Genomic DNA, 27,721 nt, shown 5'->3' with positions numbered 1-27,721 from the left:
CAGGAATCTCTTTTTTTAGAGAGTTTGAGGAAGGCAGTAGCTTCCTGGATGTTGGAGTGATGTGTAGTAAAGAGTAGAGGCCTGGGTCATCTCCACTGGACGTTCTAGAGCCTCAGTCTTTCACATCCATTGTCACCTGCTTTTTTTTTTTTAACATCTTTATTGGAGTATAATTGCTTTACAGTGGTGTGTTAGTTTCTGCTGTATAACAAAGTGAATCAGCTATATGTACACATATATCCCCATATCCCCTCCTTTGTCACCTGCTTACCCAAGACCGTTGGGGTTTGGACATGTGGCGTGTTGGTTGTGGAAGAGCATTCAAGCATATTTTCTGCTTATGCTTAGAAATCATCAGAGCGTGTCTTTTGGTGTAAATCCCATTAAAAGTAAGAGTGTGGTTGGAGTGAAAACAAGTGGATTCACATAAAATGGGCCAGGTGGCTGGCCTCTCACCCCCAGGGCTGTGTCTGGTCAGGGGAGATGAGAACCGTGTCTGTTTGGGAGCCTATTGGGTTTGGATTTATTTTGCTCCAGTCACATCCTTCACAGCTGAGCCCACAGCAGGCCTGCACAGAAGTGATGGTGTGTCTTGGTGGAGGTATACTTGGCAGAGAGGAGGAGATGGACTAGAGCAGCTTGAAGAAGAGGGTGCCCTCAGAACAGCCCCAGCATCCTCCTGTATCACCCCAATACATTTATTTAAAGTGAGCTTTTAATTAAAATTGTTCAAGGTATTCAGATACAAAGTTGAATGAGGTAGCCCCTAGGTCACTATTTGATGGGGGACCAGTTGGGTAAAAGCGGAGCGAGCGAGGCTAGGATGGGGAGGTACAGGGGATGGTGAGAGGACTGGAGGAGGGCCTCCTGACTCTGCTTGTGATGTGTAGGGAAGACGCCTGCAGGAGGTGATGCTTGACTTGAATCTTTAAGGACCAGGAGAAGTTGGCCAGGGAGAGGAGGGACATGGAGAGAGAAGAACATGCCAGGAGGGAAGGAACCAGGGTCCAAGGCATGGAGACAGGAAGGTGCATGGTAGTTTCTGTTTCAGGTCACTATACCTGGAACAGAGCATGGTGGGAAGCGAGGCTAGGAAGTGGGCAGTGGTCACCGATGAAGGTCCTATATGACCTTCTACAGCATGGAACGTGGAGGGGTGGGACAAGCCTGGAGGTAGGGGAACCGGGTAGAAGGCTCATGTTGCTGCAACAGTTGATGAGAACCAAAAGTAACTTAAGAGTTAGAAGAAGGTACATATTCAGAGGCTATCTTTAAAGATAACAGTTTTTCTTTTATATAGAGGTATGCAGTCTTTACAAAATATCTATGTTTTAAAAGACAAAAAATTACTTGTAATTCCACCATCTAGTAATACCCGTGGTTAACATTTCAATATGATCCCTTCTGATTTCTTAATGAGTATATACTTTACACAAGTTTTTTCTTAAATGGGATCATAGTACACACGCTGTTTTGTAACCTGTTGAAACTATTTAACAGATAAATCATCAGGACTCGGGGACCAAATGGATGTGGCCAAGGGGAGAGGGACAAGAGTAGGATGACACCCAGGTTTCTGACGTGGACATCTGGGTGGATGGTGGTGCCAGTCATTGAGGTGGAAAGTTCAGGAGAAAAATAGGTCTGGGAGGAAAGAGGGGGATGATTTCAGCTTTGAAAATGGTAACTTTGAAAAGCCTTTTGGACATGCAGGTAGGGATATTCAGCAAGAGTTGGCTAGAGTGAGCTCAGCGGATCGAAGCTCTAGGTGCTGGAGTGGATGTAGGTGGTTACTGAAGCTGTGAGGAGAGAAGGAATCCCCAGGGAGAAAATCATACGTTCAAGAGGGAGGTGAGGGAGGAGAGCCTGTGAAGGCTGCTGAGAGAGAGTGGGTAAAGAAGTTTCCCACCTCTTGAAAGGAAGTACAGAAGAGCCTTCATCAGATTTAGCAGTGCAGAAGCCACGGGCAAGAGCGGTTTCAGTGGGTGGCTGGATTGAAATCAGACTGCAGTGGTTGAATCATGGTGTAATACTCTTCAAAGAAGCTTCGCTCTTATGGGAAAGCAAGATAAAGGGTTGTAGCTAGAAGGAGCTGTGGAGCTGGGAGGTTGGCTGTTGTTTAAAATGAAATCGCTTATGGAAGTGGCTGCTGGGAGTTGAGAATGCATCTCTTAGGGATTGAGGAGAGGCAGGGACGGTCACGTGGCTGGAGCATTGTGGCGGTGGGGAATGACAGTCAAGGTGGGCAGGACAGAGAGGGTGGGGGAACGGCGCATTCATGGAGGGGTCTGGAGTCCTTGCCAAGACACGAGCGCTTCTTCCCGCAGTGGGTAACTGGGAAGCACTGCAGGCAGGGGTGTGTCTGTCCTGGGTGTTTTCCTAGTCGCCCCCCACATTTGTACACTGATCTCATGTTTGAAGCTGCTTTCACAGCATTGGCTCTTTATCCTCCACAATGGCTCTGCGAAGTGAATATCCTTATCCCCGTCCTATGGGTGAGCAGCCTGAGGCTTAGAAATACAAATGATTCACCCAAGGTCCCGCAGCCAGCGAATGGGCACCTGAGTCCTCATCCACAACAGCATATGGCCTCTCCTGCTGGAATTACAGCCTCGTCCCCCTCGAGTCACAAATGGCGTCCCCTCCTGAGAGGTCCTTCTAGGCAGAACATTTGGAGGATGCCCAGAATTTGGTACCCATGTCTGATTCTGGCCCATAAAGGGATTGCCCTTTATCTTTAAAGCGGAAGAGCTGGACGGATGAGCTCTCTGACCCCTTCTCCTCTCCCCCAGTGTGTGTGAGGCATCCTTGTTGGTTCAGCCCTGAGCACTGGTATCCTGGAAGGCGAGAGTCTGCATTTCACATCCCTGGGGCCCAGCTTGGGAGAGAGCAAAGCACATTCAGGAAGAGAGAGGACCCCCCTCAAGCTTCAAAGCTCAGAACCAAGTACCCTGTTAGCATTCAACGCCATGCTGGCAGAACGGCCCGTTTAGGTTCAAAGAGAAAAGGGCTTTAGAAGGCTTAGATACAAGGCTCATAAGCTTTGGACATCGAATAGCTCTTACCAATGACATTTTGATGAATTAAGTGTAAATGAAGCTGAAATACCTCATTCCATTTCCCCTGCTGGTTCCCTGGGAGAAAGGATTGTGGAGAGAGTTTGCCAGAGACTTGGTAGGGTGGGCTGTCTGTGGCCTTAATCCACTGGGAAAGTTGTCCAGAGACATTTTGCTGAACGGGAAAAAAAAAAAAAAAAAAAAAAATGCAACTAGTCCCCTGGGATTCCTTTTCACCTTGAAGCCAGAGACTATTTTAACTGCATATAGGTCATAGAATACTATTCTTTAAAATCAAGGTACAGATCCAGGGACTAAATAACTGAAAGCTCTACTCTTTCCACATGTGACAGCCAGACTCAGGGACGGCTTTCTTCTCCTCCTTAAAGCCTGGTCTCTGCATTTACTCAAATAGGAAGAGGTGGGCTCCAATTTTAATTCAACAATTCATTCATTCACTCATTCATTCCTTCCTTCATCAAAGTGCTCCCTTTCTGACAAGCACCGTGTGGATGTGAGGGATTGCTGGTAAGGAATTCAGGATCTACTCAAAGAGGTAAACCAAGAACTCCCATACAGTGTGATACATGCTCTATTAATAATATTAATAATGATGAGAATAACGATGGCTATTTACTAAGTGTTTCCTGTGGGCCAGGCACTGTTTTCAGTGCTTGACTATACTGACTCATTTAGTCCTCACAATAACCGAATGTTGCAGGTGAGGAAACTGAGTCGCAAAGCAGATAAGGAACCTGTTCACGGTCACGTGGGTAGTGAGTGGCAGGGGTAGGTCTGGTGGAAGCACGGTCAAGGTATGTACAGGTATGAACAGGGAAGGGCTCACCCAGGAAGGGACCACTGAACAGAGTACTGAGGATGGAGAAGCATCATCTCAGTAGAAAAGAATATTCTAGGTGCAGCAAAGGCTGAGATCATGCCAGGCAGTGCGAGTGGTTCTGTGCAGCTGGCGTCAGGTGCTGCAGGGAGTGGAGGAGAGGAGTGCTGTAGGCAGGGGCCAGTCGTGACAGGATTTAAATGGTTGTATACTTAAACTATGTCCAGAGAGCTAATGGGGAGCTATTGAAGAGTGAGGTGGTCTGTTTGTTTTATTCCAGGAGGGGAGGAGTGGCGTAATTGGCGTTGATTCCGGAAGGTTAGTCCGACAGGGAGAGGGGGATGGATTGGAAGTGGGAACACCAGATGCAGGTATACTCATCAGATGGTGGTCCAGTGATGCAGGTGGATGGGATGGGGCCCGAAGGAAGGCAATGGCGGTGAGAATGCCCAGGAGAAAAAGGCGACGGTGTGGGGTCTCAGCATTTAATTCTAGGACCTACTGCGTGAGGGAACCCCCCTTTCCTGGAGACTTTTAAGCATGGGTTCAGCTCATCCTGCCTCTCGGGAGAAGAGGGAGGGCTGTTTGACTCTGAGCAAGGTCCTTCCTGGAATGGCTTCTTGAGCGATGCATACAACCCCCCAAGACCTGAGAAGGGAGGAAATCCATCTTGTCTGGTTCATTATCCACAGGCTGTTGTCCTTGAGAATAAAAGGGCCAGAGCCCTGGGCTGCATCTTGGACCACAACTGCCTTTGCTGTCCGTCTCTCATCAGACCCTCCCTTTACAACTCTCTGTCTCATTTTGAGTTCTCAGAGGTTCTTTTCTGTCACTTGAGTCCTTTCACCCACCTGATAAAAAGCCAATAAAGGCAGTTTTCAGACTGTGGCCGCACTGCCTTTCTTCTGAGATGACTGTATCTGCTGCCGCCCATGCACCTGGGCTCTGCTGTCTGCCTCTGTGACTGCTTCCCTCTCTCTGCATTCAGGCGCGAGGTGCACAGCCCCCAGAAGACTGTGGCTGGGCCTCTGGAGCCTCAGCCTGCGATGAATGTGAACCTCCCTACCTATCACCAGCTTTCAGTGGAGGGCTCCGCCATGGGCCTTCAGATTTTCTTTTTCCTCTCCATTCCCATGGCTTTGTAGAGAATTAGAATGGGGGTGTCCTCTGCTGAAGGCACCTCTTCCTTGTTCAAAGCTGAGCCCCCAGGAGGGAGAGGGGGCCGGTGATGGCTGCTGACCAAGGGCCAGGCACTAGGCAGGAGCTCTACACATGCTATTTCGTTTATCTGTGCATGGCGGGGATTATGACTCCATTTTCCAGATGAAATGGAGGCTCAGAGAGTCAGCAATTAACCCAAGCTCAGACTCACAGCAAGCGGCCAGAGCCCAGACTCATACCCTATTCAGACCCCTGTCTTGTGCTCATCTTACTGCATCACCAGGGGCGCGTGAGAACTGGTGGCTGGAACGGAGAGTGATTTTGGTTCAGCCTTCCTGTCCTCTGCGTCTACTTGCTAGGAGAATAGAGAGGAAGGAATAGGCTGGACCAGGAGAACGGCAAAAAGAAAGGAGGTTCCGGGTGGCCAGTGTGAGAGGGTCACATGGATTACACTTACATCCTCAACCCTGTTATCCAGGAAGCGGGTGTTATAACTACTTCCTTTTTATAGACTAAGAACGCACAGCCCCAGAGAGGCCAGCACCCGGAAGTGCTAGGATTTGAAACCAGGTCCCTTTCCTCTAGGAGCTGTCCAGCAAGAAGGGCAGACAGATGGCGGAAATTAATTTAACCCAGGGTTGTACAGGGTAAGTGCTCTGTTACAAATACAAACTGCATCATATTTAAAGAGCAGAGTAGGAGGCAGAAATTACTTCTGAACGGGGGCCTCTGGGACGGGTTCTTAGTGGCAGTGAGGCCACCAGCTCCTTGCAGGCAGGCACAGTATCTTATTCATCCTGATATCCATGTGCACCTAACACGGTGCCTGGGACACAGGAAGGTGTTAACAGCTAGTTCCCTCGGATCATGCAGAGCAAGGCACCAGCTGATAAGCGTGCCTTGAATGCACTTAGGGAGTTCATTCCGTAGCAGGTTTCTATCAACCCAACTGCCAACCCGAGGCTTAGAAAACAGGGCTGTTAATCAATCAGCAGGTAGTAATTTAACACAGTGAGTCAGCTACTGGGCTAGACGTTTGGGGTCAAAGGACAGATGAGATTTGGTTCTGTCTTTGAGAGCTTACAGACGAGGTGGTATGGAGGTAGGCAGAGGACAGACACGTAAAAGAAACGTGTGCTCTAGTGTGGGCATGAGAGAGGTGAGCAGGTTGCTAGGGGAGCCCTAAGCAGGGCAGGACCAAGGAATGACATTGTACATCGCCTGTGAGGGTGCACAGCTTAAATCCTCATCTCCCAAGAAGCAGTGTCAAGCCGGTTCCCTCCCCAGGATCATAGCACATGAGGCCCAGAGAAGGTCAGCCAGAGATTCAGGAAAAGAGAGCAGAGCCTTTGCCTGGCTGCCCTTAGACCCCTGTGAGGGTTCTTTTCCGCTGAAGAAGTTGATACGGATGGGAATCCCAGGGGCTTTGGAGTTCAGTTATGTTCAGAGCTACCCCCCAGCAGCTCCAGACTGGGAACTCCTCCAAACGCCATGGGTGTCTAGAAGCAGCCTGGGAAATTTGTCAAAAGGCTCACTTCTTGGGAATTATTTCCGCCTTCCCTGCCGAGTACCAGCTGTTAAGGGGAGTAAGGGTCTGCTAGGGAAATGAAAATGGATTAATTAAGGCATCTGAAAGCCTTCTGAGAGATTGGCTTGCTGTGACACAGAAGAGACAGGCAGTAGGGAATTGATTTGGGGCAAGGGTAGGGAAGGAAGCTATGGAAAGTGGTATCTTAATATCTCCTAAGAATCCTCCGGTCCTGATTGCCCACCTCACGTGGAGAGGTGAGGTGTCACCTGCAGGCTCAGCCATGCACCAGGCTGTGGTCTGAGGTCAGGGGTGGTTTCAAGAGGTCCCCTTCAGCACGTGGACACTTAACCTCTGTCTTGTTCCCCAAAGCACCCAGTAATTCAGCTGCTGGTTATTCTCCAAAGCCTGAGTCTCTGATGTTGCTAACCGTGGTTCTTGCACTGTCCCCTGCCCCAGGAGTAAGGATCCTATTCCTGAACCTGGGCCCTACTAATACTACTTATGTGCTTCCCATCCTCGGGCAATATTACTTGGCCCTACATGCATTGATTCAACATTGGTCGTGACTTCAGGTTGAATAGGACCCAGTTTTTACTTTCACTGGGCTCATATTCTACCTACTTAGAGCCTCCAAGGATGGTTGTGCAGGTTGTATATAGTACAAGGGGTGAGTGGGGCCTGAAACCTGCCTCACGCTGCTTACCAAGCCTGTGCTCTGGTTTGGGGCTCTATCCACCTGTAAATTTTCTTCCTTCAAAGATACCATTAATTTGCCAAGTTATGTGCCCACTAAGTCTGCTAGGAGGATCAATTTCTATAATTTGTACAATGGCTTCAACTATACTGGGAATGAGGCCCAGTGTGTAAAAATAATGAGACCACAGCATGTGATATAAGCAAAATGGGAATCATATACAACATTTTATGGGAACACAGGAAAAAAGAAATAATTCAGCTCCAGAGAGCCAGGCAAGGCTTTAGAGCAGCGTTAACAATAACGATAGCTATTGTTTACTGAGTACCTACTACCTGCCAGGCATTTCTCATGCGTCATTTCCTCTCCAACAACGATCTTACAAATAAATGTTATCATTCACAGTTTATAATGAGGATGCTGAGGTTAACTCCATCTTAACAGAGAGACTAACTCAGGGTCACACAGCTAACAAGTGACTGAACTGGAATTCAAAGCCAAGCCTGACATCAAAGTCCATGGTCATTCTAACACACTGTGATGCCTCTAAGGGAAGTAACAGTCAAGTTGGACCTTGATGGATAAGTAGGAATTTGACAAGCCTCAAGGGGGAAAGAGTTGCAGGCAGAGGGAACTGTGTGGGCAAAGACACGGAGTTTGAAATATATGACAGGTTTAAGGAACACGAATAGTGCGATGTGTCTGCATCTTAGGTTGAAGAGAGGTCAGTTGCTTGAGGTGATGCGGGAGAGAGAGTCTGGGACAGATTGTGAAGATCATTGTAGGGAGTTTGGACCATATTTTAAAGCTAGTAGGGAGTTGCTGGAGTCTCTTTAAGTGGGGCAGTGACACGATTAGATCTTTGGTTTGGAAATCGATTCTAGAACAGTGGCTCTCAAAGTGTGGTTCTTGAACCAGCGGCATCAAGATCACCTAGGACTTGTCAGAAACCCAAATTCTGGGCTCCCATCCAGACCTACTGAATCAGACACTCTGGAGTGGGGCCCAGCAATGTGCATTTTCACAGGCCCTCCGGGTGGCTGTGATGCATGTTCAAGCTCGAGGACCACAGGTGCCCTTGGCATCCACTAAACTGGATGGATGAACTGGGGAGGAAGTAGGAGCAATGAGGCCAGTGCAGAAACTACTGAGTAATTCCAGTGAAGACTTGAGTGACGACAGCAGCACTCAGATCCGAGGGGCAGTGATGGATTACACAGGAATTTCAGAGGTAAAATGGATGGGGCTTGCTTATTGAATGGAGAGAGAGCAGGGAGGTGATATGGCGGGGGCAGAGGGGAGACTCTGGCTGACTCCTCGTCTTGGTTTTGGATGACAGGTGCCTGGTAGAGTCATGAACTGAGAAACAATCCCTGGAAAAAGAGTAGCTTTAGACGGCAAAGATGCAGTTGATGACGTGGGTCTGAAGTGCCAGCAGGCCTTGGAGGTAGAGAAACACAGTATGTGGGGAAAGGTGGGTGAGGAAGGCCAGTGAGAGGGCAGAGCTAGGCCTGAGTTCCGTTTGGGGGTCGTCAGGGTGCAGGTGGTAGTGAAATGGGGAGTGGGCGCTGAGCGTGCTCACCTATCCTCCACCCCGTCCCCCGTGCCGGCCCCCCACGTGCAGGTCCCTGCCCTCTGTGTGGGCTTGGACAAGCCACCCAGTGTTTCTGACCCACCGCACTCCACGTCTTCATCCTCGAAATGGACACAATAGCATCCACCCCCGGGTTATGATGAGAAATCAATGAACTATCGTCTCCTTGGTGTCCCTGGCATGTAGTGACTCTCAGAGAGAGTCAGCCCTCTCCTCTCCTTCCCTGCCGTCTGTTACCCAACTTTCCATCTAAGGCTTCGCTTGCACTTCCTCTCCAGGCCTAAAGCCCAGTTCCCCAGCTTCCCCTCCATCCATCCCCAAACACACACATACACAGGCCTGCCTGTCCGCCTGCACCCATGAGATGTGTTCTTCCAGGGCCAGGTCCTTCCTCTCCCAGGCTGGCCTGGGTTAATCCCTCCTTGCCACACCTGTCTGGACACTACAAAAGTGTAATCGATCAATACAAAACGGAAGCACCACGTGTATGGCTGTGTTCCTGTGGCGCGAGCTCCGGCTGCCTTCTAAAGGTAATCTGCAGCGGTGGCGGCTGGCCGGGCTTTTCTGACCCCCTCTCCTTACACTCTGCAGGAAAAGGGGGCAGGAATTCCCTCCAGAGGGATGGTCTCTGGGTCATCTCTTGGGGGAGAAGTCACCTCTGTTCGGTGACAAGGTGGTGGCATTGATGGCAAGTACAAGTGTCCTCTTGATCTTAGGAAAAAAATACCTTGAGTTGGAAGTCTGGGTCTATCCCTGACTTTACGCTGGTGGCTGAATCTCCCTGGGCCACCATTTGCTCACCTGCTCAGTGAGCAAAACCATTTTCCCCATGCTCTGCCTTCATCAGCCACAATTTCACCAACATCCCTACAATCCGAAGAAATGATTAAGAGCTCACAATGGCCTGCATCTCCCATTGCTGGCCCCTCACTCTCTAGCCTTTTCTTTGTTCCTTGTACGTAGTATGCCCAGTTCCAGCATACGGTGTATACACTTGCTCTTCCTTCTAGCAAAAGCTTATTTCCCCAAGTCTGCAGTCTACTGGTTCTACCTTGTTATCTAGGTCTAATCCAGATGTCACCTCCTCCAAGAAGCATTCTTTCTCTGCCACCCTAAGGGACCTCCATCCTCTCTCTGAATCTCTCTCTACCACATTACCTTGTTGTATGATCTTCAAAGAAACTATCACCAACTGAAATTACCTTTCTTATTATGAGACTAGAATGTAAGTTCTCTGAGATCAGGAACTGCATTTGTCTTGTTCATCTGTATGCTGGTGGCACCTGGAACAGGCCCCAGCATACACAGAACTCAGGAATTATGGGATAGATGGATGGGGAGATGAATGGGTGGATGGATGGATGGATGGATGGATGGATAGATGAATTGGTGGTTGGATGGATGGATGGATAGATGAATTGGTGGTTGGATGGATGGATGGATGGATAGATGAATGGGTGGATGGATGGATGGATGGTTGGGTAGATGGATGGGATGCTCTGAAGACATGTGTAAAAGAATTAACCACTATAGCCCTTGACCCCAAGGACCTCAGAGCCTGGACAGAACATCTCAAGGCCAGAACCAGTTGTAGGTTTTCAGATGATCCCTTTGACTGGTAACAGGGAAAACACACCAGTGGCCCAGAAGTGCTGGTGCATTCAGCAGGCTGGGGCAGCAGGAGATGACATTTCCCCTGGGCCTGTCCTCCCAGGGCAGCCACGGGGCCTGAACATGCTTCGTGGACATCCCTGCTTCCCTTCCTGGCTCCGCCTTCCCCAGGTCCCCACAGCTGGGCCCTCAGCTCACCCCACTGTATGCTCAATCCTGCCCCACTTCCCAGACCTATATTGCCTTGAGAAAGAAGAGCTTAAGCCACCTCACCCCTCGTTCCTCTCCCCATGGGGTGGGAATGTCCAGGGTGAGCTGTCTGACTCTAAAGTTGACCCTGTCTTCTATTTTGCCCCCCAAGTCACAGCCCGCTTTCTTCACTCTTTAAGCTTTAGTCGGCCTAACTGGGTGTCTTCTCAGCCTGCATCACACACACATTTATCCTCCACCTGCCTTTGGAATAAACCTTCCCCCTTGTGCTTGCCAGCTTTATTTCCTCGAGTATGTGTGTTGGTGGAGAGGGGTGACACCATGAACACCATGGAGCAGGAGCCCGGATCGCCTATCTGGACGTCTGAGTCACCTCCCCTGAGACTCCTGTGTGCTGTGCTCAACCCCCTGTGACTCCCTAGGCTGACCTTTTGCCTGTCCCTTGACTGATTTTGCACTAAAGATAGTCATGAGCGCTGTTTATTGAGCACTTACTACGTGCCAGATACAGTGCTACTAGTTGCTTTACAAATATTACCTCATTTAATCTTCAAAGAACCTTACAAGGTAAAGTATTCTTATCGCCGTTTTATAGATCAGGAAACAGGCTCTGAGGTTCACTTGTCCGAGGTCATGGGGCTGAGAAGTGACAGAATCAGACTCCAAACTCAAATGCGTCCATAATATGTCCCCTGAAGGACTGTGGGGGAGCTGCCCCGAACACATGCCGTGCTTTGCTCACCTAGCAATCTCTTCATCAGATCCTGCTGTTGTGGCTCCCTGCTCACCCCAGCTCCCTACCCCCAGCAGGCGGGCACTGCTTATCCCTTGCCTTCTTACGAATAAACATCCCTGCTTCAAAGCATCCAAATGTGACAGTTCCCTCTGTTCTTTGGCCATCCCTCACTCACGGAGATGAATTTGCACCAGAAGGTCTTGTGGTTTCCACTTGCTTGTTGCCATGGCTTGGCCTCACCATCTCAGTTCCTGGCCAGAATCCTTATATGCTTTGGGGGGCTTATTCACAGACTATTTTTCTTGCCATCCTGTAGCTTGTCAGGAGCAACTAACATCCCACCATTTGTCAGCATGAGAACCAGGCCTGGCTCAATCGTGCCAATGGCAGTGTTGGCAGCTCTGGAGATAGCCCGCTGAGAGCTCCATTCTGCCCCGCCCTTTGCAGAAACTATGGCATTATTCCTTATCTTCTACAGCCCTCAGATGTGCTCCCTTGCTTGATGACAAACTTCTGCTCTTGCTGTCTCTACGTTTGCAATTTAGGCAACAGAATGAAGGCCTAGATCTTTAAAAATGGCAGCAGGTGGTCCATTCAGTGAATTTGAACTGCTCAGAAAGACTGTCAACTCTTGCTAAATGGATCCCTTATCTAAATCCAGGACACTCCCTGAGCAGACCTGCTGGGTTCCTGGATGGTGGCAGACTGGGGGCCTGGCTGGCTGCCAGGGGGTGATGAACAGTGGAATACAGGCAGGAGATCAAAACAGAGAGTTGGTGTGGTCAGTAAGTACAGCAAATGTGTCAGCTGGTGTCAGTCTGATCAAAAGTGAAGGGGAGTCCATAGGAGCAAATCAGGTAGAAGAGCTCAGCCTTCAAAAACCCCACCAGGCTGGATGGTGCAGCCCAAAGCAGAGGCCAGGTCACAGCAGCTTCAGACAAATGGGCAGAGGATGGAGGCAGGATGCCAGAATCAGAAACAGCATAGTAATAATAGCAGTAAACATTTATTGAGTGGTGAACATTTTCCGTGTGTCAGGCCTTGTATGCTAACTCATGTAATCCTCACAGCAGCTCTGTAAAATAAAAGCTGGTAGCATTTATACTTTACTCCTGAGAAAACAAGTTCAGAGAGGCTAAGAAACTTGCCCAAGGTCCCACAGCTATCAAGACACAGACTTCAACCAGGACCCTCTGACAGCTGTCACAAAACACTGCGAGAACACTGTGCAACGTGGGACAGAGTGCTGTCCCCCTCCTCTGGGTTTCAAGACCCATCTAGAGTGGGGTCTGGAAGGGCTGGAGGGTGTTTGCAGCTCCGCCAGGTCCCCCCCACCCCCAGGGCTTTGCCCAGTGTTCAGAGCAGAGAGAGAGTTGGCTCCTCTGGGAGTTTCACAGTCTGTTCAGTTGTTTGGACCAGACAAGGGATCTGGACTTTTCTTCATCCAGATGCAAAACACAAATCCAGTTAAAACATCCAGATGTTCCTTTTTAGCTCTTCTTGAATTAGAAGCCACACAGGTGTTTAAACAGAGATGCACAGTAGATTCACCATGCCTGAGCTTACCTCTCTCATATGTGTGGAATTACCAGCCCCTGGCACAAATAATGCAGCCATTGCAGCCCAGTATGTATCTTCCAGGCTTTTTTATTCCAAAGAGTCAGCAGGATGCTGAGTGTCAGGCTTGACGGTAGCCACTCTCTCTTTTCCTTGGGCAAATCACTTACCTTTTTAAAAAACCTTTTAATTGAAATATACATATAGAAAAGTACACAAATCATAAGTGTCGACTTGATGACTTATCACAAAGGGGACATACCCATGTAATCACAATCCAGGTCAGGAAATACACCAGCCCCAGCACACTGCAGACCCTTGTAGACCCTTGTCCCTGCCCCCCCAAAATGCCTCCTTTCACTCTAAACCCTCCTTCCTCCCAAAAGGTAACCATCATCCCGAACTGAACGCCATGTTTGCTGAGTCTTATTCTCCTGTCTCTAAATTGGCTACTGCTGGCCTTGAGATTGTCATGGGGCTCAAATGCAGTCTGTGCAAAAGAACTTTGGGGGTGTTATTATGGGTGGACACCTGAGCCCTGTCAGCACCTCTTTGAAGTAGACCAAACACGCTTCATCACCTAGGAGGAGTGGCCAGAGGTTTATGACAGCATCTCTAGCTGTTCTCTTCGGAAAAACTTTAGGGATCCCTGAGAAAATGCCCTCTGCCCTTGGCAATGGTTTTGACTTGTGCATATGCTGATAAGAAATGAGAAAAAGGCTAGCACCAGCCAGTTCATGGAGCTGATGAGTCAGATCTTTGCTCACCCTTCCTGGCGCCCTGGCGCACCTCAGGGGCCAGCCTGAGGCCGAGCTCGGACCTCCCTTCTGTGTAGCGGGACAGTAAGGGGTGGGGAAATCAGTGGAGGAGGCTCATTGGCTTGGAGTAGAGAGGGGGTGAAGAGGAAGCCTCTGAAAGTTCTCTGTGGCTGTCAGCAGTGCTCCCAGCTACTGGTGGTACTTTATCTCACCCAACAAAAACAGTCCTAATAACAGGCCTGTGAATCACGCCATTCCTAAATACAGGGCTGACAAGTGGGAAGGGAAATAAAAGAAAGCCCCGTGAGCTAGAGATACTATCAGATTTCTCCAGCAGCCGACACTGCTATCTGAGCCTCCTTGAGTTTGCTTTACACGCACAGGCCTGAAACCCAGAGGCCCCTAATAGGTGTAGAACTGGCTTGGTCAGTGCAGGCAGGCTCTCTGTCTGAAAGGTCAGTGCTGCAAGTTTGATCCTATGTGGGCCAGTTAGCCTTGCTCAATGTCAGGGCCTCACGCTGTGTCCCAGACCGTTATTAATCAGCTTTTCTGGCAGCCAGCAGGGTGGGAAACTGGCAGAAGTGTGTGAACCCGTCAGTGGAAATCCCCTGCCTCTTATCACAGGGCCTACTGATGGCCACGTTTTCATGTGGGCTGGAGGTTTTATCAGTTTGATTGGGAAATAAGGAGCATTTGGATTAGGAATGAGCATATCCTCCTGAAAAATTAGACAGGATTCTATCATTTTCTTTAATGTGTAAATCAGTGGTCTATCTTCAGAAAATCGGGGGGATGATGAGGGGGATGGTAATGGTGCTGCCAGGGGAGGAAGCAGAGTTCAAGCTTCCCCGGGCATCACTGCATCCGTGGAAGCTGCCTAGACCCAAACTCTCAGTGCTATTTCTTTTTCACGTCCCAACTACTTAAACACAGTGTAACATCTATCGTATATATTGCTTTTCCAATCATGGGATTTCTTTGTTCTCTGTTCAAAACCTACATTGATTTTTTGAAACAATTACTGTTTTAAATAACATTGAAGTTGATCCTTTAACTTGCAGCAAAAAATAATAGCTTACACTTCTGTAACATTTTCTGTTCTGGGCACTGATCTAAGTGCTTTTCATATATTAATTCATTTAGTCTTCACAACACACCTATGAGGTATGTATTATTACAGTCCCATTTGCCAGATGAGGAAACTGAGGTACAGAAAGGGTAGGTCACTTGCCTAAGATTACGTGGCTGGTGAGTGGCAAGGGAGGCCGTAGCGTGGGCGCTCTTAGCCAAGACATTATGACACAATGAGTCAAGACTCAAGGTGAGAAAATAACATGAACTGAGCTCCTACTTGCTTTGATTCATCTATTCATTCATTTGGTTGTGCCTTCCTTTACCAAATGTTTGGTGCTTATCACGTGCCAGGCACTGTTCCAGGCTCTGGAGACACATGTGGACCCAGCAAACAACAGGTTCCTGCCTCCTGGAGCTTGCTTTAAAGACAATAAACAAGTAGATGAATAAATGAACAAGAAAATTTTAGATTGTGATTTTTGCTGTGAAGGAAGAAACCCAGGAAATTACACAGAGAGTGTCAGGGAGAGGGCATCTTTGGATAGGCATTCTGGGAAGGCCACTCTGAGATCCGAACAGAGTGTGCAGAAGCCAGCCTCGCCAAGGCCAGGGCAGAGTGGAGCAGGGAGAGGAAAGAGTAAATGCCAAGATTCCAAGGCGCAAATGAACTGGTCATATTTGAGAAGCAGGGTGCGGCCCTATCACACAATGCCTGGTGGACCGTAGTAAGGAATCAAGGTCAGTAAACTGGGGGGTCTCTCTGGGTTCTTTTCCTGGGGTCCACGCACACCCAAGCGTCTGAGGAGAGCATCAAGAGAGACCATAAGCTTAGAAGGGAAAAATTTACATCTATGTTTTTTCTAAATTCAAACTGAAACGTAAAATTTCCTTCGATTATAAATGTGGGCAACAAATCATAATGGTATTAACCATACCTGTGACTTTGTCGCCAAAGGTGCCATTCGAATGTTGCTATGAGAGCTACCTCTGGCTCTCGTGGTCAGTGTATCACAATTATGTAATTCTGTATTATGTAATACTGTCACGTGATACAGCAAATGTATTAAACATTTTAAAATATTTTTAAAGAAGGGGTTCACAGACCTCACCAGACCGCTAACAGGGTCCATGGCATAAAAAAGAGTAAACAGGCAATACAGAGAATGGCGTGATCTGCTTTAGCTTTCAAACACCCCACTGGCTACAGTTGGAAGAGGGAATTGTAAGAGGCAGGACTACCCCTGCGCTCCACCTACACAGGTTACCGGATTTAATCCTCACAACAATCATGAGAAATAGGCATGCTTTTGCCCATTTTAGAGGTAAGGAAACCGAAGCCCAGATTTCAGGTAATTTGCTCAGCTGAGAATCGCAGAGCTGGGATTCAGACATACATCTCTCTGACCCCGAAGGGCAAGAGGGTCTATGGCCAGAGATGGGAGCATGTGACAAGAGGTCAAAGGTCAGCAATATCTAGTTGGCCTCCTGACCCAGCTTGGACCCCTGTGCTGCACAACTTCACCCGTGAATGAATTGCCAACCCTTCTTTCCTCAAGCCTGGTTCTTTCCTCAAATCTGCCCACATAGGCCAATTACGCAGCCCTGAGCTGAACTAACTAAATATTTCATGGGGAACTTAATTTAACTCTAAAGAAATTCATCCAGCCCTGAGAGTATGCTGTCAGCTCGAGAAATAGCACTGGCGAGCCCTTGGGCCTGCAGATGATTTTGCTGCTTCCCCAGGAGCGCTGATGCTCCTCTGGGCTCGACTCCGAGCACTGCAGGCTCAGTCCAGGCAACACGAGTGAATCCCACGGACTTGGGCTCAGATGGATCCGAAAAGGCTCTGATCAAGGCCTCCCTCTGAATAGGAAGCAGGCTGGTTTGACTGTGTGTGTGTGTGTGAGACAGGTGACTAACTGGTCCTACTCCTGTTCCCTTATCCTTGTTCCCATATCCCGGCCTGAAAGAAGGGAGAAAGGGTGGGGTTGACCCCCAGCCTCCCCAGTGAACAGGGCACCAGACATTTTGCAGGTGCCATGGGACCCTACAAGTTTCTCCTCGGCCCCAGCCCACGGCGGGTGGAGTGGGAAGGCCGCCTTCCTCTTGCGGCAGGAGAGCAGCTGTGCACATTGCTGAGGCCTGTTATTAGGGAGTCTGAGGGTTCCGGCCAGTGCCAGGGGAGCCAGGAGTGAGAGCGAGCTCCCCGGCGCCTTCAGATCCCTTTGCAGCTCAGCATGGAGACCCCGGTGAATCACGGCAGGTTCCCTGGGCATCTCACGAGGTGGGGGCAGGGGAGGGCGGGAGGAAGGCGCCCAGCAGGTGAATGGATCAAAAGACAGGAAGTGAGCAGATAATCTAATTTGAAATGGGCTGAGCTGCTCCACTGCGCAACACGAAAGCCAGGGCCTGTCCTCGGCGTCCCCGTTCTTCCCGGCGGGTAATTAACCACCCCCCCGTCTCCAGCACCGCTGACGGCTGCCTTAATCGCGGCGTGTGAGGCCCTTCCCCTTCTGCTTGGGCTCCCTGTGTAGCGCGAGGAGTTGCAGGGAACTGGGCCCGGGGAGGGGGCAAGGGGAGAAGGGAGCCCTCTAGTGGGGATTTAGGGCTTCAAGTCTTCCTTAGGCTGGAGGATGAGGAATTGTATCTCACAGTGTCCAGACCATGACTTGAATCCGGTTATAATGACCCAGCTTCCTGACAAAATCCCTCCTACATACAGGCACATGTCCGAAATCAGCCTGATTCTGCTGTCAGCAAGGAGGGGCTGGAGGGTAGGCCATGTTTGGAGTGTTGTCCCCCTGTACCCCACACTGTTAGCTGCACTGGTTGTTAATTAGAGATTTACAGTGTGTCCATTTTGGGAACGTCACTATGAACAGTGCAGTCATAAGAAAGCAGACCTGAGAATCTGTACGTCTGAAGATAGCTCTCTCCGTATCCTAGCTGTGTGTACTTGAGCAAATTAATAACCTCTCTGGGCCTCAGTTTCTTCGTCTGTAAAATGGAGCTAAATGGCAACTTTGAAATACTACATAAGTTAAGTTTTTTGAAGACATGGTCCCTGCTTCTTATAATCTAATGGGGAGCTAAGTTATGTGCATGAATATCCACAGTGACAACAATAATAATAGCAAGAGCTAACATTTATTGAGAATTATTCTGTGCCAGGCAGAGACTTTGCATGGGTTGCTCATTTAATTCCTATAGAGGCTGCATGAGGGTGGGAACTGTTGTTGTGCCCACTTTATGGATGAAGAAACTGAGACACAGAGAAGGTAAGTCCTTTCCCAACGTCACACAGCTAATAAGTGCAGAGTTGGAGTATGAGCCTGGGCCCCCTGTTCTAATACAAGGCAATTTATGGCAAATGTCACCTGAATGGTATAAGCCGTGTCTTAGCTCCCTTATTGATTGTGAGGAGGGAAGGCTTATTCCTGGGAAGATGATAGAGAAGTTTTTACAGAGGAGGTAAACTTTGAATGGACCTTGAAGAGTAGAGTTATTGTTGGACATTCCAGGTAGAAGGAGTGGCATCATTTGAGTTCCACCTGTAGGAAAGTACAAGGTGTGTTTGAAAGTTCGCTGAACCAGACTCCCGGTGGGGGGCTTCCGGAGGAGTGCTGGGAAATGAGACTGAACTCAGAGGGATGGGCGGACCATGAGGGCCTGACTCCCAGGCTGGGCTTTAAAGGAGTGTGGATCATGGATACTTGTTTAAGAGGGAGGACAGGTAGGGGCGGAGATCGAGATGATGGACGTGGAGCTCACCTCCTCCCACAGACACATCGAGAGGGAGGACAGGTATAGTTGTCATGGCGTAAAAGTGAATTTTGTTAGAAAAAGAATATTAATAACCACCATTTATTGTGCACCTACAATATGCCAGGCACTGTGCTTTGTGCATTATATGTATTATCTCATTTATCCTCATAACAACCCTGAGTTGGCAATTATAATCCCCATTTTACAGATGAGAAAAGTGAGCTTGGAGAGGATGTGAAACCTATGCATGGTCACACAGTAACTGGAGGGCTGAGATTTGAGCCCAGTTTGGTCTGGTGGCAGAGAAGCAGGGCAATGTAGTCACAAGACAGAGCAGGTGGAGGGAGGGAGAGCTATGTCCTTGACGTTGGCCTCGTTCAGGAGGTCTAGGCAGGGGCTGGAGAGAGTGACCAGCTAGGAGATGCAGCAAGATAAGAGCTGGATAGCACCCCATAGGCATTGTAGCATGGAGGTCACTGCTGACCGGCTGGAGTGACATTGGTGAAGTGATGCCATAGACACCAGATTGCCCTTAGTGTAGTGGTATAAATGGCAAGGAAGTAAGGATAAAAATGAGGATGGTCCTTTCTTGTCTCTCTTCCATCTTTTGAATTCACTAGAGCCAATTGTATTTGTTGCAGGTTCAGGATGCAGCCTCTGAATCCAAATGGCCCAGGTTTGAATCCTGGCTCTGCCACTTACTTGCTGTGCAAGCTTGGGCAAGTTCCTTAACCTCTCTGTGCCTCTTTTTTCTGATCTGTAAAATGAGGGTAATAATAGTAACCTACCTCATAAGGGTATTGTGAGCACTGAGTGAAGTAACACATGTAAATTGCTTAGTTAGTAAATTGACACACAGGAAGGGCTATAGGCGTTAGACGTGTTAAGATTACAAGTCTCTTCCTGCTTAAAATACTTCAGGGCCTTTCAATTGCTCTTCAAGGCATTGCATCTTCTGCCTGCCTCTCCAGCCTCATCTTACAGCACACTCCCCAGCCCTGTGTACTCCAGACACTCTGGCCTTCTTCTGGCCCCTGGAATGCACCAAGCTCCCTCCTGCCTCAGGGCCTTTGCACGTGGTGACCCTCCCCCCCCACTGGGAGTGCTCACCCCAGGCCTTCTCACTGGTAATTCTTGTTCAGGTAACTGAGTCTCATCTTGAGAAAGCTCCCATGAAGACTCCGCCAACCCCTGTTCTACCTGCTCATGGGGCCACAAATGACTCCTTTATAACATTTATTACAGCTGTAGTTTTACAGATCTTTTCTTTAACAATCTGACAACTGCCTCTCCCACTGGACTGCAAGCTCTTGGCCATCAGGGACCATGCCTGTGTTTGCCCACCCCTGTATCCCAGAGCCTTGCACGCTGCCTGGAGCAGGGCAGGCGGTCAATACAGAGTGTTGAGGGGATGCTAAGTGTTAAAGAGGAAGGGATTGCTGGGGAGGGGGCAGTGGGTTCTGCCTACCCTGAGACTCCACACTCAAGGGCAGAGCCCAGGACACAGCGCTTACTGTGGGCCGGATGAGCTCCGTGGCCCCATGTCACCCTCAGCCCGCAGATCCTCAGCCAGAGCCTAATGTGACTTGTCCCTCCCTGGGAAGCCAGGCTTGGTGGACTTGGGGGTCTTTCCTTTCTGAGTACTTATGGATAATGTCCTCGCCGCTCTCACTGCCTCAGGCCTGGCCTTGCTTGGAATTCTGTAAGCCTTTTCAATATACAGGGGATCTCCAAAAACAATTACCTTGGAATGAAGGCTTCCAGCAATGCTCAGTACAGCCTTATTCTGTGTAGCATTTTCTCATTCCAACTGTAGCCTCCCAAAGCTTTCCAGCATTAAGTAACAATTACAGAGTTAAATAAATGCCAGCAAAGAATTTGAGGCACTATGGGGCCTGAGCAGCAGGTGAAACAAGATCTGTGCAGATGTGACCGGCAAAAGAGTAGAAAGCTGTTGGTGTAGAGGATGGCCGCCTCCCCAGGGGGCAGGACCCTGGGCGACTGGGAGGCAGGAGGGCCGTGTAAAAAAGCCAGAGAAAAAAGATCTGGAAGCTGATCAGAGATAGCATCGTGGATCCAAGAATTCAAAGGGAGCTGGGGACGTCATTTAATCTGCCGTCCCCAGAGGAGAATCATATAACGAGGAAGAGGCTGTGGAGAATGACCCGATTTGGTTTCCAAGCTGTATGGCAGTTTTTCCTTGAGTTTTCTAAACGATGGGACAGTACCAGGCCTAAGAGGGTCCTTACGTGGATCTTCAGAGATGGGCAGTCACACCAGGGAAGCACAGTGTGTCAGTACAGCTGTGTGGATGTCTCAGGTCACCTAGGAAAGGCTACCAGGGCCAAATGTCCAGAGGCCTCTGCCTACATGGAGGTAGAACAGGCCTGACTGCTCCCCAGGCATTCCTACAACTCATCATGCGTTAAAATATTGTCTCCAGGGACTTCCCTGGTGGTCCAGTGGGTAATACTCTGCGCTCCCAGTGCAGGGGGACCAGGATCGAGCCCTGGTCGGGGAACTAGGTCCTGTATGCATGCCGCAGCTCAGACCCGGCGCAGCCAAATAAATATTCTTTTAAAAAGATATCGTCTCCAGAGGTCCCTGTTGAGATTCTCAGCATCATCAAATTCATCATCATCATCATCATCACTATCATTATCATCTTAACAGCAAACATTTATCAGGTACTTACTTTGAACCAGGCCCCATGCTCAGCATTTACAAGAATCATCTCATTCACTTTCTTAGTAATTCTGGGAAATGGGTACTATTATTATCCCCACTTTACAGATGAGCAAACTGAGGCTCAGAGAGGTTACATGACTTTTGCCCAAGGTCACACAACAAGTAAGTAAGTAACAGAGTCCAGACAGGTCTGTCCCATGCTGAAGGCTAAGTCTCAGCTACCCTCTCTACTGCCTTCATAGTCCCAGATAGGTGTGGCAGGACTCTACAGTGTGCAGCGTTTATAGGGCTCTTCCACACCCATCATCTCTTCTTGACTTTCACATAATACTGATAGGCAGGCATTGCCCCATTGTATAGCCTGGTAAACTGAGTCCCAGAGAAGGTAAGTGAGTTGCTATGGGCATTTGGTCAGCAAAAGGCAGAGCCAGGTCTTCAGACCCACCCCATCCTCTCATTAGCTGGGCTCCATGTAAGGGAGGGGCTCCGGGAGGATGGGGCAGGGCTGAAGCTGTGGAAGTCTGCCCAGGGCGCTGCGGCACTGCTGAGGGGAAGGGAGAGAATTGGGCCCAACAGGGGGCAGCAGGTATCTAAAAGAGGAGGAGAGGGAGACAGAGGAAAGCTTTGTTGCTTCAGGTCTTTCAGGATCTGGTACCGCGGGCAGAGGCCTCCCAGGTGGCATCTCAGGGAAGCACAGGGTGGGTGCAGCAGGCTCAGACAGGCACAGACCAGAGCCCTGCTGTGAATTCACTGTCTTCCTCCCAGCCAGGCCCCACATCCAGGAGAAGAGCAGCGGCCACCCCAAGCCTTCAGGTTCTGATAGTGAGGGTAGCAGTCGCATGACCCCTATTTAAACCCAGGAGGCGAAGAGCAGTATGTTTTGGAAGTCACCTCCAGGCTGCCTGCAGCCTGCCCTCCCCTCGGAAATTCCACTAACATCCAGGAGATAAAAGAGGGGATCTCTCAGAGGCAGAACACAAAGCTCTTCAAAGAACACTTTCAATCAGAAATGGGAAGAGGAGAGAGGTCTTTCTCTCAGAGAGAATGTATTTATAAACCCGTGTGTGTGTGCGCACACACACACATACACACACACACACACACCAGCAACCAGGAACATCGTGATGCTAATAGAACTCTGTACATGTTCCCTTTTCCCAGTCTTCCTTCTCTTCCTTCTCTGGCTCCGGGGGTCTTACCCTTTTCTGGACTCCCAGCCCCCAGGGCTGCACTTCCAGATCTGCTCTCTCCACATGGTGTTGTATCTTCCTGACCTTTCTGGCCTCTTCCCCGCCTTGGGTGCTACTCTTTGCTGACTAGTCTGTAAACAGTTTCCTCCTCCGCCTCTCTGAGACATTCAATGCTGGAGACCGCTATCATCTCCTTGAGCAAATAGGGGCCAGTTAAACGAAGCTCCTCCCCTCCTAGCCCTGCAAAATGAAAGCCTGGGATTTTCGGGCCGGAAAAGAGCTTGGAGAGCATCTGACTGAACTCTCATTTCAGAGTGGAGGAAACTCAGGCCTGGAGAGTGGAATAACTTGCCCAAGGTCACAGTGAGTTTGTGGCCCAGCTGTGACGAGAGCCAGGTCTTCTGACGTCCTGTCTGTGGCTCTTTCCACTGGAGGGCACAGCCCTCCCCAGCGAGTGACCAGAGATGCAGAAGGGCTGGGGTGAACTGTCATGGTGCCCGCTCTTCCCTTGGCCTGCCACGCCCACAACTGCTAACATTTTTTGCAGCCACGCCGCTTTGGTCATTAGTTTGATTTTGTGGCACATGATCTCCTCATCTAAGTCTGCTTTATAGCACAATGTCTTTTTAACTAAGGTGAAAGAAAAGGCATGCACGCCTTTTGGAATAACCTGCTCCCACCAGGTTGTTGCTGGTACCCCAGGGTGCGTTGAAGCCAAGGTACCTGATTACTGTTCTCTACTGAGTCGATGAAAAATAAAAAACAAACAGTACATAACCTCTGCGGTTTCTCCTAGCTTCTCATCCCTCCTTCCCTGCCTCCCCTGCCCCCAGCTTACTCTTGAGCAGGGGACAAAGGAGAGAGAGATGGGCGGCGGGGCAAGGAGGCAACAGTTTCCACAGGAGACAGTTTTCCTGTTTGGCCCAGTTTGGGGAGGTGTCTGTTTGTGAATAGACAGAAGCGCCCTGTCCGAGCCTGGGGCAGACTCTCTCCCAGGGGGTGTGGTCCTGCTCCTACCCAGGAACGCGCCCTCCTGGGACGCTGTCCATTTCCAGCTTTCTCTCCATATGGAATTGTTTCATCATAATGTCATCGCTGGCCAACTTTTATAAACTTGTGAAATGATTTCCAAATTGCAATCCGAAGTTTGCCCTTTTGGGAAGAAGGCTGTGGCGAGGGGTTGGGGGGGAAGAAATTTGAGGATAGAGTTGTTGATTTTGGTTACTTGGTTTGGATAGATCTATTTTTTTTTAATAACCAGAGAAAGGACGGGCTGCTGTGGTTACCTCTTGCCCGTCTTATCAGTTTTCATTTTTCTACCCTTTTCTTCAGTTCGTTCACTCCAACCCATTTAACTCTTGTCTCCTCCTCCCAAGGTCCTTGCAGGGCTTGGCTGCTGATTGGCTGCACACGGGGGACCAGCATTGCACCTGCTGCGCCTTTGTGGTTGATTTCTGTTGCTTTACACGTGTGCTCGCGAGAGGAACTCAGGTCGGGGCCACCATCGTTGAGGGAGGGGCTGAAGTTCTGAAAGGCCCAAACAACTCTCTGAAGGGTCCCCCAAATGAAGGCACTAACAATCTTCTAATCAAACTCCACTCTCTCCTCCAGGGTTGATTCACTTGACAGCAGTCATCAACACTCTCTCAGAGAAATACAGAATGAACCCAATGAGTCATTCACATTTTTCATTTTTTATTAAAAATCTCTTACATCTGCAATCTAGTCTCTTTTAAGCCTGGCCTCGCTTTATAAGGCCCTAAGTTGTTAACCGATGCCGGATCGTGTGGCTGCTTTAGCATGAATTGGGGTGGGGGATTGGGGCTGAGATGAGAAGAAACTGATCTTTGCCAATGGATGTATTCTTCTTGTACACAACTCATAAATCCCCTTGTGCGTAAAATGAGGGTGGCATGTCTCTCTCCTTACTTCCTTTGCAATGATATAGGAAGAATCGTGCACGTGTGTGTATGTGCCTGTGTGTGTGTACTTATTCAGAACTGATTGGCCTGTTTGTAGATTGTTGGATACCTCACTTTTCCTAATTTCTTTCTCCATCTTTTTTATCAACTGATCCACCAGAATTAGGAGTTAAGGAAGCTGAAATGTAAAACTCGATGGAGACCAGTCTGAGATACATGCCTAGGTTATAAAACATGGTTCTTAAATATCAGTATAAGTCAGAATCACCTGGGCAACTTGCCACAAATGCAGATTCCCGGGCCCCACGACCAGAGTCTGATCCAGGGGGTCTGGGATGAGACTCAGGAATTCACATTTTAATAAGCCCTTTATTCTTTAATATTCTTATTCTTTAATAAGAATAAGGTGATTCTGATGCTGGTGGTCCTAGACCACATTTTGAGAATCACTTGCAGAGAATTGCTGGGAAGGATTCTGGCACTGTCTAAACCCCACATCCTTGGTTTACAGATGAGATTAAGGAAGCCAAGAGAAGTGAAATGACTAGCCTATGCTAGTTAGCTAGTTAGGGCAGAGTATGGCCAGAACTGAACGCCAGCTCTGGGCCTTTCCCGCCGCCCCATGTACAGGGGAGCAGGCCAATAGGTAGTAAGCTTGCTTTGCAACAGGGTGGATTGAAATTAAACACAAGGAAGAACTTCCTGACAGAGAGGTGTACTGAGGAAGCTGACAGCATCTCCTTTCCCAGGAGACCTTAATTCAGGCCAGACTTCCATCCAGTGTGGGCACTTGAGGTACACGGCAGGGGCAAAGAGAAAAGAAGGAAACATCTGGTGATTTTGCATGAAAGGGACCAGAGACCCTTCTTTGAGTTCTGCTGTGGCACCTGGATTTTAACCTTGACTGAAACATAAGGCCAGTGGTCCAGGAAGCCTGAGGTGAGGTCCTACCTCTGACAAGGACAAGGTTTGTGATGTTGGGCCCCTTGCTCAATTTCTTGGCCTTTATTTCCTGGGGTTGCATTAGATTGCCTCTAATTTCCAGGGTGCCATCATTTTTATCTTTCATTGTAACTCCCTCACCAAAGTGCACACGGCAGAGGGACTCAGTGAAGTTTTGTTGTTCAACAAGTTAATCAGCTGAATAAAAAACTACTCAATATTGAGTATCCAGAAGTTCTATCTGCCAGTTCTCCCTCGCCTAGGGCATTTAGAGTCTGTCTGAACAGTCAGTAGTGATCCCCCGTTTTTATACTAATTTATATATTTAAAGGGGTCTAACCTCAAATGAACCTGAGTTACAGCTTCAATATCCATGTCTTTTCATGAGTGATCGTTCAGACCTCTGGCTACTTAGGGTCAGTCCCCAAGCAGAGAAGCCAGACCAGAGAAACATCTCCCCATTAGTGACGGCCTCTGGTCACAAGTCCCTGTGCCCCCATCTCATGTGGCCACCCCTCTGATGATCTCTGTCTGTTCCTTTCAGAAAGCAGATCTGGCCGTGGCAGGCCTCACCATTACTGCTGAACGGGAGAAGGTGATTGATTTCTCAAAGCCATTCATGACTCTGGGAATTAGCATTCTTTACCGAGTTCATATGGTAAGAGATTTATTTTATAAGCATTTATGGCATTAAAGTTATTTGCATGCAAACACTGAGTTATATGGTAATAATGAATGGCTCACAGAAATATTTAGATTTCAAGACTTAAATGCAAATGTGCTGGGCTATTTTTTCCCCCATCAGCTGCAAGGACTTGCAAACAGGAGGAATGGAAAAGTCACACTTGTGGGCTTTCCAGTAAAAACTGCTTCTGCCTCACTGAATAGGGAAGGCCAAGAATGATCATTCAACCCTTGGTTCGTAGTGTGTTGGTGATCGGCCCCATGGGTCACTCTGCTTCCTCCTAGGGGGTGGGTCCCCAGCCCAGATAAGTCACCCCGGACTTCTCAAGGCCTTCAGCAACTTTCAGGTCCACCTCTGTTCACTCTGAGCATTGCATCTGGTGAGGCAATGCAGACCCCCTCTCTTGATTATCTGTGCTGGGGGATAAAGAGCAGATAATGTAATGTCACTTATACCTGGCCTGTCCCCTCTTCTGCATTCCTTGCAAAAAAAAGACTTCTCTGGTTAGGTGGCTAGAGTCAGTTTAAAAATGAGTTTGAGAAAGCTCCCCCATGGGCACCAGAGGATGGACGTGATGTCAGAGTTACTGGCTGGTGGGGGGAGCATCAGGAGAGGGGAGATATACCCTCATCCAAACTGGCTCTAAGTACACAGCTACTGTATGGATTTCCCCAATGGTCCAGTCACTTTAGGCGTCCAAGGTCATGCCAACATGGTGTATTCCAGCACCCGGCACCACAAGGCTGCCCAACAGGGAAGGACCCAAGAGCTCACCCCACATGCCTGCTGAGGAAGTGACCCTCCAGCTTCTGATCTCAGCCTTGGAGAAGGGGGATTATCTGTATTTGCAGCCTCAGCCTGGCAGCTGCCAGGGCATCAGGAGCTGTGGCCCGTTTTTGCAGGAGGAAGGTCTTCTTGTAGAGCCCACTCAGGCAGCTCCGAAGAGCCCGGTTCTGGGCTGGACCTCAGCGTCCATCATGACCCCTGCCCGACTTGGAAAAAGAGGCCAAATCATCTGGAAGAAGAGACAGCCTCAAAATCCCAAGCTCTCCAGGCTAAAACAGAAAGAAATGGGAGGATTTGGTCACAGTCAATGCTGTGACGGATGTGTCTGTCTTGTGAGTGAAGGGGGATTTTGATCCCTCCTCCCCTCCTTTCCATGACAATAACTCCCATTCACTGAGCGCCTCGTATGTGCCAGATACTCTTCAGGCCCCTGTGATGTGGGCTGTTGTTATGGATTGAATTGTGTCCCCTCCAAAGCTGTGTTGAAGTGTTAACCGCCCCCAGCCCTGTGAATGTGACCTTATTTGGAAACAGCGTCTTTGCAGATAGAATCAAGTTAAGATGAGGTCATACTGGAACGGGGCAGGGCTAATCCAATGACTGGTGTCGTTATAAAAAGTGGGAAATTTGGACATAGGCATACAGGGGAGAAGACCTTGTGAATTTGGAGGCAGACTGGAGTGATGCATCTACAAGCCAAGAGACGCCACGGATTGCCAGCTGCCACCAGAAGCTCGAAGAAGACAAAGAAGGACCCTCCTGTAAAGCCTTCAGAGAGAGCATGGTCCTTGACACCTTGATTTTGAACTTCTAGGCTCCAGAGCTGTGAGACAATACATTTCCATTGTGTTAAGCCCCCCAGTCGGTGGTACCCTGTTATGGCAGCCCTAGTGAATGAATACAGTCGACTTGTTCTTATTTTA

At 49.1% G+C, this 27,721-nt stretch overlaps 1 protein-coding gene across 2 annotated transcripts in view; it reads left to right on the top strand.

Moving 5' to 3' along the window:
* The window catches only part of GRIK4 (glutamate ionotropic receptor kainate type subunit 4), a 455,581-nt gene that overhangs the window by 385,970 nt on the left and 41,890 nt on the right, over positions 1-27,721 (top strand). For both annotated transcript variants that reach the window (XM_061202461.1, XM_061202462.1), the window contains exon 13: positions 25,872-25,985. In XM_061202461.1, coding sequence (XP_061058444.1) covers positions 25,872-25,985 — 114 coding nt within the window. The remainder of the gene's footprint in view (positions 1-25,871; positions 25,986-27,721) is intronic.

The sequence above is a fragment of the Eubalaena glacialis genome, chromosome 10 (assembly GCF_028564815.1).
Source record: "Eubalaena glacialis isolate mEubGla1 chromosome 10, mEubGla1.1.hap2.+ XY, whole genome shotgun sequence".
In the NCBI taxonomy this organism is placed as follows: Eukaryota; Metazoa; Chordata; class Mammalia; order Artiodactyla; family Balaenidae; genus Eubalaena; species Eubalaena glacialis.
The sequence above is the reverse complement of the archived record's forward strand: the minus strand, read 5'-3'. Positions and strand labels throughout refer to the sequence as shown.